At 41.5% G+C, this 14,917-nt stretch overlaps 1 protein-coding gene across 2 annotated transcripts in view; it reads left to right on the top strand.

The window, feature by feature from the left end:
- The first annotated feature begins 618 nt into the window (after nucleotides 1-618).
- The window catches only part of arhgap4b (Rho GTPase activating protein 4b), a 34,680-nt gene continuing 20,381 nt past the window's right edge, over nucleotides 619-14,917 (top strand). For both annotated transcript variants that reach the window (XM_061058366.1, XM_061058367.1), the window contains exons 1-4: nucleotides 619-890; nucleotides 10,926-11,286; nucleotides 14,087-14,258; nucleotides 14,382-14,544. In XM_061058366.1, coding sequence (XP_060914349.1) covers nucleotides 11,217-11,286; nucleotides 14,087-14,258; nucleotides 14,382-14,544 — 405 coding nt within the window. In that variant the 5' untranslated portion in view covers nucleotides 619-890; nucleotides 10,926-11,216. The remainder of the gene's footprint in view (nucleotides 891-10,925; nucleotides 11,287-14,086; nucleotides 14,259-14,381; nucleotides 14,545-14,917) is intronic.

Here is a 14,917-nt window from a genome sequence, read left to right on the forward strand (position 1 = left end):
GAGCAGGTGTCAGCATCATTTTTAATAAAGGTATGGTTGTAGGGCAGTGTGGTATCTCGTCTAGATCAAAGTGTTTTTCTCAGCTGTCAATAGGAAAAAACGCACCGCATCCGGTTTAACAGACAGGAAACACAGGAGACGTTTAGTATGAAACACTGGTGTGTGCTCATGTGTTTCTGCAAGCCTGTGTGTCTTTGTGTGCACCTTAATGCAGCGGCTTGAGGACAGGACTCCTTAAAGCATGTATTTGTGTACATGTGTGTGTGTATATGTGTGGTTGCATCTTGCATTAGAGGATCTGAAGAGAAGGGATGCTGTCATGTGATGGCGTTGCAAGGGCGAGCAATACAAGGTCATCAGAAAAACACCGCGAGAGAGAAAAGGATGGAGCGAACGAGCATGGGAGGGAGAGTAGTGCAGGAGAGTAGGGACGGATGGATGGAGTAAGGAGGGAGAGAGAGCGGGAGCGAGGGATGCTGAGGGAGGAAGACAGTATATTCATAGCAGCAGCGGTATTTATAGCCGCCGAGAGGAGAGGGGGGAGTAGGGGGCGTGGCTCGGGTTGTGGCTTCAGCAGTGCTTCACAAGGCAGAGAGGGAGGGAAGGGGAGGAGAGAGGCAGCTCTGGTGAGAGTGAGAGAGCGGGAGAGGGGAGGCTATCTGGCATATTTGGCAGGAGAGGGAAGAAAGAAAGGAAGGAGGGAGGGCTGTTTTTGTGTGTGTGTGAAATGAGAGAGAGCGAGAGAGGGAGGGGGGTGTACTGAGCTGAGAGAAATCTGTCAGATTCAAACACACTGCTCTCTCTGTGTGTGTGATAGAGAGAACGAGTGATGAGAGGAGAGGAGGAGAACTGACGAACAGAAAGAGAGACACAGAGGACAACAAAGTGAGGTATGTACGGCTGTCATGCTGCTCATGAATCCAAAAACAACCTGTGTGTTTATATTTCTGTGTGTGTGTGTGTGTGTGTGTGTCTTTAAACTGCATGCATGCTTTTGTACATGCGTGACTAAAGTAAATATGTCTGTGTTTATATGTAGTTTTGTGTTTTTCAAAGGGGACAACGTATTCACTTGGGGGTTTTGTGGACAAATGGATGTGGCCACTGACAGTCACTGATATCAATTATGTAATATGTGTGCACCATTTTCAGTGTTGATGCCCAGTGTGTGTGTGTGTGTGTGTGTGTGTGTGTGTGCGTGTGCGTGCGTGCGTGTGTGTGTGTTTACATGCTTTTGTAATGATGCTGAGGTGTTTGTATGTGGCCATTGTGTGGAGCAGAGCTGCAGGGTCTTGACCATATGGGGTGATTTACGGCCAATGTAAATATAACTCAATACTCCTGGGCTTTCCATATGCCCTCCTCCAGCCGCCACCCCCCCCTCGACCCCTATATTGATAGTTAATGCACACTGCATGATTATAAGATGAGCAAATGGCTACTCAGCCCTCTCATCTCCAAAGTAGCCTTTCCCTTTGTGCTGTTGCTTCCCAGTGCAACAACAAAGACTGTGACGGTAATGTAACAGAGCAGCCTGTGACATTAAAAGCTGTCATATATTTGATCAAGTGTTTCTGATTTCTGAAGTTTACCTTACCTTTCCTCTACCCCCCCCCCCCCCCCCCCCCCCCCCCCCCCCCCCAAGGAGGTCTAGTTGCAGCATCAGGTGCAGTTTCTTAAACATACAGTATGCTTCTTTGCCAAGAGAATCCCCGTCTGTTGACTTGTAGCTCACTGTCAACATTGATTTTAATCCTAGCAATGCAGCTCACTGTGAGAAATACTGCTCTTTTGATATTTGTCTTTCAAAAACAAGTCCGGTCTGGACTCGAATAATTGAGGGAGACTTGACTTGCATGAGAATTTGAAGCAATACGAGCAATTCTTACAATAACTTTCTGATGTTTTTGATGTATGTACATTTTTTATTTATTTATTTTGCAGTGGTGGAGTCTCAGGCTCGGGTATATTTTTTGGGGTGTAGAAATAATCTTGTAAACTAGGTTAAAGGTGGGGTATGCAAGTTCAAGTTTATTTTAATTTAAACCTATCTATATCTATTTAACATACATCCAGTGGAATGAAATGTGTCACTCAACACCAGTGTGCACAGAAAAGAACACATAAATACATAACATGCCAAAGGAACACTTTTAAATCGGCGAATGGCCTGCTTACTGTCCATTCTGTGTGTCTGCTTGGGGGGGTTGGGGGGTTTGGGGTCCTGGCTCAGTAAGTGGGCCACAAACAAAGTGGCTCGGAGCGAGTCACACAGTACTTGCCCACGGACACTTGGCTTACTTTGTAGTGTGCCAAGATTCCGTTGCGGTGATGGTAACTTCAGCAGCACAACAGTTTGTGAGCTTTCTTAGTTTGAGCTGCTGTGTCGGCTGCGCGTGTCTGTTAGCTTCGCAGCAACAGTTTGTTAACCCAGAACCTAGTTTAGCTAACGTGAGTCAGATTACTTGCCGTGTTTTTTGCTCACTTTAGTGATTTTTATTTTTTTTTGTATTACATTCGTCACAAATGGATCATAAATATGCACAATGTCTTTCTCCAGAATCACCCGGCCTGTAAACATTAGCTTCAAAAATAACCTCAATACAATCTTTTCATGCATGATGGTATCTGTACAGAGTGATAGGTAATTTATTGTATGGTATGTATATTGCCTTATTATTATTGATGTACGCTAAAAAGCTGTCAGTGAAGAGTTTTTTTAACTGGTTATGAAAGAGTGAAATTAATACTGATGCCTCTATGTGAGCTTGAAAACAAACAAGACCGTGGGAGGCTCGATTATTTCGTCGTGGTTCTTTTTAATACTTGTACCACTGCTGGGTAGGTGTCAGACAAGGAGATTAACAGCATGCTGCCTTTGTTGACATTTTACACAACAATAATTCAAAGTGACTGAAATGTTTGTTAACAATAAGAGAAGAGGGAGTTTTGTTGTTTTTTTTCATCAAAAACCACTACTTTCGTACACATTTACAGGACAAGAGCAGCAAAGACAATTCCTGCGATGTCCAAAGGGGGCGCCAAATTTGACACAAAGTAAAAGTTCCTCACTGGAGCTTTAATAATTTGCCTTTTATAGGTACAGTATTTTGATCATTTATTTCTGTCACTTACTTTATTTCTCACAGTGAGATTCATTCATACAACCTGTACTACAGTATAACCCATGATGAAAAATCACACTGAACTGAAATCTAAAATGAGCTCTCTCTATGAGCTCTCTCTATAAACCAGTTTTTGAGGAAATGGCTGATGAGTAGAGGAAGAGGTGTTTTCCACTGGGCCTGAGGAGATGCAGATGTGACCAGCCTGCTGGCCTCTTCAGCCCTCACAGCGCCCAACTGTCCACCAATGTTTTCATTTAGCTGTTTTCTCCAGTTTTTTTTGCCCTCTGCCAGGACTTACAGGTATGCCTTCCACAAACACTACCTGTAAAGGACTCTCTACATAAAACTTAACCGCAGCAGACACTGAGAAATGTCGACTGCAGTGGAATTTCATTCTGTGTCCTTTGGCTTTAAATGTGCAGCTCAGTCTGATGCCAAATTGTCCTCAGAGCTCCTGCAATTAGATACCATGCCAGAATCTGAAAGGCACCTTATACTGTGAGTACATTATACTTATCAAGCAACATTGCCAAACACATTTCGAACCTTTAACTACAAATGTGTACCTTCAAACTATGTGTGCTTACTTAAGTTATTGGCAGCCACCTTTCCCTTTCTGTGATGCATTACGTGTAGTTCTTCACTGCCACCTTGAAACCAACCGTCCCTCTGGTGAGTGTTTTGGCAGTGATGAGAAGCAGGATTAAGCTGCAGCTGAAAACTTTGGGTGGGATTTGCAGGTACAGAATGATTCTGTCTGTACAGATGGTGCATGAGTAAAAACCTCTGGTCGCCTACTACAATACTGTTTCCTGTTTTGTTACCGCAGATGCTGCACAAGGAGGACCCTGGCAAAGAAACAAACTTTGTCAGAGACACGATGAATCTGGATTTTGCTACTTTGCATAGCTAATCTTGTATCGCCCTAAATCTCATGACACATTCTAAATGAAACCTGGGGCCACAGCCAGTATGAGAGCACACTACCTGTTGTAGTGCAATGAGGTTGGCTGCGTGAGCTGCATTCAGATTTGCTTTGCAATCCAGCAGCCAATGAATGAGCTGACGTGTGAATTAGCTTCCAGGGCTTCAAAGCAGATCAGCTTCAGTGTTTTGCAGTTTGCATGCCTTTGGGAATATACAAGCTCTGAATTTAATTTGTCGTGTACATTTCATTTGAAAGTGAGCCAATGCAACTCATGACGGAAGAAGCGGTACTTTCTTCCTCTTACGCAGGAAATGATAAATTTGTCAGCAGTAAATTCAACTCTCACTCATTTCATCACAGTCAGGACTTTTTCTGCTGCAGCCTTCTTTGGTCTGGTCTGACCAGAAGTGTCTAATGTTAGCAAACTTCCCTGATATTCCTGTGTAACATGAATAAGTCTGTTCATTGACTACATTACTCTTGTCTCTTTGTTCACTGTAAGGCTCATTTTAGGCTTTTAGCTGCTAAATGATGCTACGTGTTAGCATTATCCTGTAACCATGCTGGGGGTAAAAAAAAAGAGGCAGATTTTGAAATGATGACCTGTCATAGTTGATGCACCTTCAGTCAAGATATCCTGACTTTTAGTCTCTTGGTCAAGTTCCAACTATATCTCAATCACACATTCTCCACAATACAACTCACGAGCTCTTCTCATTTGTCACTTTCTGCCGGACACTGATGATGGCTGAAAGGACCAATCATAATGTTTCTTTGCAAGAACATCAGGATAGAAATAAAAACCTTGCATCGTGTGCATACAATGTAATGCTGCTAAGCAATAGGGGGTGACAGGAACAGAGAATTCATCAGAGTTGTTTAGTACATAAGGGATTAGATGGCTACTAAAGAGCATTAGGCTGGGATGCAAATGCTCTTTTTTTAATTAACATGTGCATTAGTTCACAGAGAACCAGTGATTTATAATCTTTATTAAAGTATTATATCAGGGCTGTAGGTTAGTTTCGTTGATATAGGTAATGAATGACTGCTAAAGATTGATATTTAAGACCTGGTTGATCAAAGATAACAGTCAACACTGGAGGGTTGTCACGATACAAGGATTTTAAACTTTGATACAATAATTGTAAAACTCAAACTATTTTGAGACCACAGCTACTGAAATAGAAGTCCTAGACGCCCAATGTTGGGCAATGTCTTGTTTTAAATGATCAACATTTGCAAAAGTTGCACAAAAACATTGGCAACATTTTGATATGTTCCCAAAGTTTTCGTGCAATTTAGGCAAATTTTAAGACGTGTGCCTCCAACTTCTGATGAATGAATTTCTCTCCTACACACCTATCTTATGACATATAGATGTACTGAATAGTTTTTATTTTCTGTATTTATCCATTATTTAAAAAAAACAACAGCGATTTCATCATTTTAAAACACTTTGCATCGAAAGAGTATTGCAGTTTTAAAAATGTCGGGCTACCTTATAACACAGGGCTTGAAACAAACTCAGCAGGTACATTAGATTGGTCAGACCGCGGTGTTAAACTGTATACTTTTGAATGTTAACGGGAAAATGACTTGTTAGCATTTGGAGCTCTCCCTGCAGAACGCCTGCTGTTATGTACACAGTCTGAGAAGTACTTGCTTCGATGCATAAACTGACTTTGATGTGAAAATAGGAGGAGTGTTCCTTAATTAAGCCATCTTTTACTCGCGGCACTTCTACCTTCACTGCCAGACACTGTACGTCAAGTGAAACAACATAAAAGTAGATGACACATCCAAGGAAGCTCTCGCCTTTCTCAGAACTGAAACAAGTTTTAATCTCCTGCTGAAACCACATCAGCTCATGATGAGGTCTGCAACCTGTTACTTTGACAGCACAGCTCCTGTCCTTTATTACTCGAGCTCATTCCATTAAGCTTGTTGTCAGTTCACCTGCAGTACACCCTCAACAATAATGTAACACAGTTCATACAAATAGTTCTTTATTTCCTTTGTTTTGTTATGTGCTTTAACGTTAAAGCCATTTTGTGTCTTTTAAATAGAGTTATCTAACAAGATCTGTTCTCATCTTTTTCTCTCGCTGCTTCCTTCTGCAGCATGGATTGCATCAGGCCTCTTCTAGCCACCATGTTTGTGTTTATAAGAGCCCCTCCAATCAGTCTGTCACACAAATAAGTGTCACACCTGACTCTACCTGACTTGCGCTGAGAGCACAGATCATGCAGCTGTTGCACGTCTGCAGAATAGATTAGCATAATCTAATGTTGGACGCTCTCATGCATCCTTTTAACATTTCACTCCTTATCTGTGATCATACTCGGCTGATAAAGATGTCGCTTTATGCAGCTGAAAGCTCATATTTCCCAGAAGTCATGTTAAAGGATGTGAGATCATCTGGCAGAGGGGCCCTGTTACCACCCATGCGTTTTTTCTTTTTCTTTTTGACCTTTTACACTGTTTTAGCAAATGTTTGGCTTGGTCGTAAGTTTGCACGCATCAGGCGGCAGATGTCAAAAACAAGATGTGCAGATGTGTAAGAATTTTAGAAATGGGGATACATTTCTGGGAAAGACACGTCATGAGATCACTTTATGTACAAGTAACACTGTGCTACAAAGTAATCAATGTAGCACAGCGTTTGGCTCCAAGCAGAGTCAGGAAATCCCCATACAGTTTTGGCCGTAACCTAAAACACAATGTCCCACTTGTATTACTTCTGCTTAGCGCTTCTTTTTTTTCTCCTTTAGAAGAAATGAGCAGAAAATCCCCGTGATAAGGATTCACCACACTGCACATCATGTATCTTCTCTTATCTCCAGTGTGCTTTATATTCACCCAGTGTACCAAATGGGCTCTTTATTTCGATGACCTTGACTTCAACTAAAAAAAAAAAATGGTTCCCTGACAACCACCTCCTCTCTGCCCTCATTGACCTTTTTTATTTCTCCCCCCTTTTAGTCAATTATGTTCATCTCTTTTTCTTTCCCTGCTCTTTTGCGGAGTCTCTCCCCACCCCTCCCCTCCTCTGGCCCTCTCTTCCTCAGATCATTTTCATTCGCTTTGTTCTGTGCAGATTAAGGTCGCACGTTGATGAAGGCCTCCGGAGCCTCCGTGGTCCCGGGGCCCTCACAGTCTCATTTGCAGATAACTCTCTCTGCATTTGTTCACTTGCTCTTCTCAATTGACTTTCTATTTGTGTCTCTGAAGTCTGTCTGGATCACATCCAACACACAGTTTGGGGGGAAAGGAAGTGAGACTGCAGAGCTAATAGCGCTTCTTTAGTTCAAAGTGATAGAGATTTGTTACCGCAGGACTTTAAAAAAAAAGTCCCTCGTATTTTCAAACATGCATCAACAACTTTAATCTCCTCTCTTAGAGTCAGAGGAGACCACACTACAACGGGTCACTTTTTTAGACGCATTAAATATGGGCTGTGTTGGTATAAGTGTGTGTGTGTTTTCATGTCACTGTTTTTGGTAAACTACAGTTTGAGGCTGATTGAGGAACAGTGTTTCCAGCGAAAGTGTCACACACTGGCACTCTGCGAAATTGCAACAGGATGTGGGCAGTGAAGGTGTGTGTGTGTGTGTGTGTGTGTGTGTGTGTGTGTGTGTGTGTGTGTGTGTGTGTGTGTGTGCCCTTGTCATCTTGGGTGTTTGTAAAAAGCAAGACAAACTATTTAAACTGTTTTTCAGTGTAGTTTGTACTTTTATATAAACATCCATGCAATTTGCATTTGTACAGTACAGAGTTATAAGTTGATGTCATGTTCACACGTGTGACTGAGATTATAAACACAGACTAACAACTGTTCAGACGTTAATTTCACATGTTCAAAAGTCCATTTCTATCAAGCAGTTTTTCACATTTTAAACATGTCATAACTTTCCGTAAAGTCTCCAGTGGTTTAGTTCTGAACTTTCATATCATTTGAAGATTTGTGAAAACCAATTAAAAGAGGTTCCACATAAATGCAGCAGAGACTGGGATATTCTGATGTTTTAGTCCCTATAGTTTGAATCTTCACCTTCCATCATTTGCCATATTGTGTCCCTGCTGCATTACAGCTCCCCCTAAAAGCAACCACATTTTAAATAGATTGAACCTGTTTTTGTATGCATGCTTCTTGTTAATAAGTTCAATAGAGCTATTCTCTGTTTCCAAAAGGTCAGAGTCTATAAAAGATAGTTCTGCATGCATGACGCCGAATAATCTAATGTTAATTTTTGCAGTTTTAACAGGACCAGACAAAATTCCTAACCCAAAAGTAGTGCACCAGGTAAAATCAGAGCCTGATTACTTCTTGGGTGTTTACTGTGAATGCCCTTAATATTGGTATAAAGGCTAGGCCAACCTAACCTTCTGTGTTGAATAATGAAGCCAATGCGGAAGTGCAAAAAATGATATTGGTCTGTTAAGCTCACCTCTCTCGGCACGCACTGTCCTGAGGTGAATTCTTTGATAACTCATCCGTTTTGAGTTCCTGGAGGATAATCGTTATTCACAATAAGGCGTGTAGTTGATCTGGGCGCGGTGTAACGGTTTGTCAAGAGGCTAAAAACCTGCCTCAGCTTCAGCTCGTAGCCTGTCGTTAGGTCGACTGAAAGCGAGGCTGAGACAGGATTTCCATCATGGAGACCGCCATGGATGGAACTCCGGAGCCCCCTGCAGTAACAGATGGGTGACATCACTCATTCTTTGTCCATAAATATTTACAGTCTATGGGCGCAGTGATATTGCTTGATTGAAAGAAAAAAAAACACAGTAATGGCAATGACAGTGCTGAGGATAAAATATTTATCCTGATAAAACAAGTGCCTAACAGATATTGCTGAGTGCGTTGGTGCCATAGACTGTAAATATGAACTATGGATATCACGGGTCGGTCATACAAATCAAAACAGATGCGTTATAAAAAATCCAAATATAACATTTTACCTGAAGTCTTACATAAGAATGAAACAAGTGGGCATGCAATTGCAGCTAATGGTACATTATCCCTATTGTGTCTCAAAGCTCCTCCATAGCCTGGATCAAACTAAACCCACCAGTTTCATTATTTGTGTATTTTAACCCAAAGCAAACACTCACTTTGCATCAATGGCACAAAGTTGACTTGGTCATTTTTTTGCAGAGCTTTTTGACACACTCTAAATGTGGCAACTATTCAAACTCTGAGCCTGCATAACCACCACTTAACAACCTGCTGTGTCCCTACCAATGTTAGGACCATTCTTCATCCTTGTAAAACAATTCACTGAGTTATTTCTGTTAGAAACATCTCGTTAAAAATCTGTTATGTGAGCCGGTAATAAAGATTATGTTACCCAGAGAACTGAAAACACAATCTGCATTTTAGACTATCAAGATGTGATTTGTTCACAGATTTAAAAACAAAATCATTTAGATTATTTGCGACGGCTCTGATTCACTGGCTTCTCCTCCAAAGTAACAGCAGCTGAGACTCATCGGCGAAGGGATCCATCTGCTATGAAGCAACGATGAAATAAGAGATGCATGTTCTGATGGCCATAACATGAATCTCTACAATAATGACATTACCAACTAGACTTACATGTTTGTAATTTGACTCACATTTAGGAGCTAAATTACAAATACGAAATCAGAGTGTGTTTGGGCGGGGGGGTGGCTTGGAGGTTCTTCTACTTTGCAAATCAAAGGTTATTTTTTCAAACTTGTCAGAGTTTCTCCAGAGCCATAAAAGATATCAAATAACTGTTTTCACATGCAAGATGGGAAGTAATTCTGATGATGAGTAAACTGACTTTGATGCATTGTAGATTCAACATGCATATGCAAACCATATAGACTGTAAATATTAATGGACGAAGTCTGAGTGACGTCAGCCATCTGTTATGGCAGAGACTCATCGGCAGCCGCCTCCATGATGGAAATGCTGTCTTGAGTCTAACATTCAGTCAACCTAACGACAGGCTGAGAGCTGGAGCTGAGGCGGGTTTTAAGCCTCTTAACAAACCGTTACATCGCCCCCAACCTGTCAATCATGTCAGCTACGCACTTAACTATGTATAAAACGTATTGTTCATGAAATCAAAACGGAGCTGTTTTTTATTTTATTTTTTTAATTGCTTTCTTGCCTGTTGTGTGACTGTATGTGATTTCCGCGGCCTCAAGCAGACACCCAACGAACTGCAGGATTTTGCACTTCCACATTGGTTTCACAGACAAGACAGGAAGTTGCCGCTTGGTGCAAACGGCGTTGGTTACTTGAAAGCAACTGAGAGAAATTCTAACGTACAAGATGACACCCAAAGAAGATCTTAGGCCACAGTCTGTGGGTCTTCAAAGAGTATACACTACATTACACACTGAGGCTTTAATTGTCATAGTTTGACCTTTGGTGAATACTGTAATGCTTATTACAGTGTCTGTGAAAAAATCATCGTTGGAGTTTTATTTGAGCATTACCTTTACAGACATCCCCAACCCCCGACCTTTAGGCAATGAATGTCCTTCATTACTACTATTACTCATCACCTCTAATCTCTCCCTCCCCCATCCTTCAACCTTCCTGCATCACATCCCCATCACTCTGCCCTCTTACTGCCCGTTCTGCGCTCTGCCCCCCCCCATCCCTGCTGTCCATCCTATTAAATCTCCCTACTCTGGTGTCACTGTCTCTTTCTGTCTTGTCACCCTGTCCTCATTCGTCCCATTCCTCTGGCTCTCTCATTTTCTCATCCATGTTCTCAGTAAATCTCCCTTGCATGCCCCCTGTTGTCTTCATGTAATTCATATCCTCTTCTTCTCTTACCGTTATCCTCTCCTCCTTTTATTTTGTCCTCCCTCTGCTCCCTCAGGCCAGCTCACCTATGGATCAGCATTCATATCAGCAGACCAGGGGATTCCTTGAACATATCGACCCGACTGACATCCCCGCAGAGAGCAGCCGATCAACGCTGACACCGATGCTTCGCACGCAGCTCTAGAGCATCAAGGCCAAAGGGGGTCAGGGGTGAAGGGTTACGGACTACAGAGCCGGAGCCGGCGCTGAGGTTGAAAGGTTCCAGGAGGGGCAGACTGAGGCTAAAAGAAGAATCAGGGTTCAGGAAGAAAGATCTCTGTGACAGACGAGCGCCAAGGGTCCAAAGATGATGACATCACACGTAAAGCTGAGGAAGGAGAAGGGGAGTTTGGCAGAGTACGAATCACAGATGAAAGGTAACAAGCTTTTATGTTAGCATCATGTGCCTGTCACTGTGTATGTCTGTCTGTACTGTAGGGCTGTCACAAAACCAGATTTGTACAGCTCGATACATTTTTAGAAAAAATCGAATGATATTGGTACATATTTCAATACCCGGGCATCAAAAAAAAAAATCCTAGGCACCCAAATGTTGGGTAATTTTCTTGTTTGTAGTTTCTCAAAAAATTGCATGTCCTTCAGGTTTCCTATACCGGGGTAGGAGCAGCGTGCAAAACAACAACGGACGCGTTTCAGCACAAGGCTTTCAACACCTGCACGCTATCTTAATTGTAAAAATATGTTCTCAACTTTTAAACATTGCCATCTGTTTTTTTTTGTTTAATTCCGACAGTGTTCTCTTTCTTTTGCTCGTGGCAGCTTTTGGTTAAAAATTTGACAGAAGATCTAAAGCTTCTTTAAAGCTTAGGCACCATTCAGTACTATCGATCGTCGAAATAACAGAGATTGTATCGTGATATTGAAAAAGTTTGAAGTGTTAAACATTTTGACAACCTCAGTCCGTTCCCCTTATTGCGCCTCTGTTTGTGCATGTGCACTTTACCTGCATGCATGAATGCATATGAGGCAGCACGTGTGCATTCATGCATGAATGTGTGCAGCCGCTCTGCAGTCATCCAGACACAGACTCTCAGTGAACCTTGCTTTGCTGTTTTTATGGATGAATGTTCGTGCTCATGACACGTCCCATTATCAACGATGATATTTAGACTATGATTCCTGTGTGCTTGGATCTGTTGTGTGTTATGGTTGTTGTTGTTTGTTTTAGTGATACTAAATATCCATGTTAAGTTTTTTTGTACAACCATCTCAGCCAGGACTCACAGCAGAAGTGATATTTATTATGAAGCATAAAAAAACATTAAACAAGATCTGTCGACATAAAGACTTTATATACTGATTATTTTTTATATTATTAAGCAGTAAAATATTTTTACAACTTATCAATTAATCTTTCATTCTATACTTGGGGGCCCAAATTGATGTCTTCATATGACTTTTAATTTTTCAAATGCAACAATCCAAAATCCTAAATGTATTAATTTAGTATCATTTAAAAAAAAGAAATCCTTACAAAATGCTGGAGCCAGAAAATGTTTGACACTTGTGCTTCAAAAGAAGTCTATAAAAATTTAATTGATTTTTGTAATAATTGGCAATTAAATATGTTCCAGTCGACTAAAAGATGAAATGTTGCAGCTCTAATGTGCAAAGAGTCCTTTTAGTCAAATAAAATGTTCCTTTATTGCAGTTCTAGATTTTGTGTGTACATGTTCTTTATGTTGTGTCTTTGAGGATGCATGGGTAGCACTGTGTACTGTACTACAAGGATGTATTTATAGCCAGTATTAGTGCTGCTGTCTCCTCACATCCAGTCAGCCTCGGGCGGTGTACTCACACACAGACAGAGAAAAGGAGTAAAAAGAGGGGAATGAGGGAGCGGGCGGACCGTGGGTCGAGGGGGGATGAGAGAGCAGGTAAGAAAGGAGGAGAGACAGGGGCGGGGGGAGCACAGAGGAGGGGATTTTATTTGAGAGCATGATGTTTATATTAGCCTTTTCAAACCAAAGTGCAGCGCTGGGCCAAGTCACTGCTGGCTTAGCTGTGTTTGCTTACACGCTCATGTGTATACTATGAGGTTATGTTGGGTTATTACATCTGAGCTTTGTGTAATAGTCTACATTCTGCTGTCAATTTACTCGGTTCAACTTTAGAAATCACATCTACTAATGAGAGCCTTTTACTACCTCTATTTTTTTTCCCCTGGACGAGCTGTGCAGATTGGAAAATTATGCAGGGGGATATCATTTTTCTGTAATAAGATATTTTCTTTTTAATGAGATTATTACGAGAATTGACTTTTATTATTGGAGTCCAGGGTGTCCTCATACTCCTCATACTTCATACTAAAATTCAACTCATCACATTTATTTATACAGAAACATACAGAGCAACATCTACATACACAGATTTCTCCATATTGTACAACGTATGCTTATGCATGAAACTGCAGGTAGGAGCAGGTGTGTAATGCATGAATAATATGTAATGAAATATTAATTGTCAGTAATACACATACTGTACATCAATATTCCCTCCTGAATGATCACGTGTTAGTATTCATGCATTCAAATACAAGTGCATCAATACAATACACTTCATGCATTTTAACTCTGAAGGACACTTTATCCTGGGTTTGCACAGCCACTTTTTAAGCTTGTATAAATGTGTCTCTGTCACATAATGTAAAATTTATGTTGTTGTTTGGTTTTTGCTTGGAATTTTGGTTTTATGTAAATTTGTATATGTGTGTACCACCAACCTGCCATGGGACTACATATGAAAATGAGTCCTTGGCTTCAATCGGGCATATTTACATGTTCATGTTCATTAATGTGCACCATCCCTATTTCTTAATACTTAAATAAATAGAGGTGCTTTGTGACAGACTGAAAAGTTGATAAGCTATGTTGAAATGTGTATTCAGTTCTTCCTAATCTAAGATAAGAAAGGATGAAGCAAGATTTTAAAAAAAGGATTCCTAAAGTGAGCTTGGAGCTTCTCAGTGATACAAAATTTGGAAAATCTTATCTCAGACTCTTCTTATCCGAACTGGAGACAGATGAGATAGGGAGTTTTTACAGCCTCAGGGTTAAAACATGTCCTCGCTTAGATTACTGTCGTCCTCCTTCAGTCCATCTTTATCTCTCTCTGTGTGTGTGTGTGTGTGTGTGTGTGTGTGTGTGTGTGTGTCAGACTTGCGTGCCCAGCTGACGGACCAGATAAAGATTTTGGACTCTCAGGTGGAGGTGAAACAGCAGCAGCTCTCAGACCTCTCTGAGTTTCTCCGGCGTCGAGGCGACATCGAGGCTGAATATGCACGTGCCCTCGACAAACTCACAGAGAGATTCACCCACAAGACCAAGAAGTAAGTGTGTGTGTGTGAGTGTGTGTGTGTGTGCATCATGTAAATTTGCCTGTTTCTTTTCTAGTTCTTCTGTGATTCTGAAGGGTTTTTATTCATGTCTGGATGTCTGGTTTCTTTCTCCAGGAAGGAGCAGTGGGGTCAGTCTGTGTGTCAGGTCTGGTCTGTCTTGCTGACTCAGACTCGACTGGAGAGCCGGGAACACGCAGCACTGGGCGACACCTGCTGCAACACACTCACACAGCGATTGGCACACAGCACGGAGGACACACACCGCCTGCACAAACGGGTCAGTCGATGCTTGGTGTAAGGTCACACGGATGCACAAACAGAACCACTAAAGACATGGAATTAATTCAGGGAAAGGTGCAGTGCAAGTGTCATCACATGAAAAGACCTCAACCCCCAGTGTGCAAGTCATCCAATCAAATCCAAGTCTTATTTTGAAGGTCATCAATTTCTTCTCTTGGAGGTCATATTCATATTTTCCCTCACAGTTGCATCGAACATGTCAGTTATGCAAAGGGTTGTCCTTGACTCAGAAGTTTGTCCAATCAGTTTTGTTCCCTTTTTTCAGTTCTGCTTTGCACCAAACTCCTTTATTTATGCAGCATCATACCATGTCAGCAGTACATCCACTCTTTAGTGTTTGAAGTCTACAA

The sequence above is a fragment of the Labrus mixtus genome, chromosome 15 (assembly GCF_963584025.1).
Source record: "Labrus mixtus chromosome 15, fLabMix1.1, whole genome shotgun sequence".
In the NCBI taxonomy this organism is placed as follows: domain Eukaryota; kingdom Metazoa; phylum Chordata; class Actinopteri; order Labriformes; family Labridae; genus Labrus; species Labrus mixtus.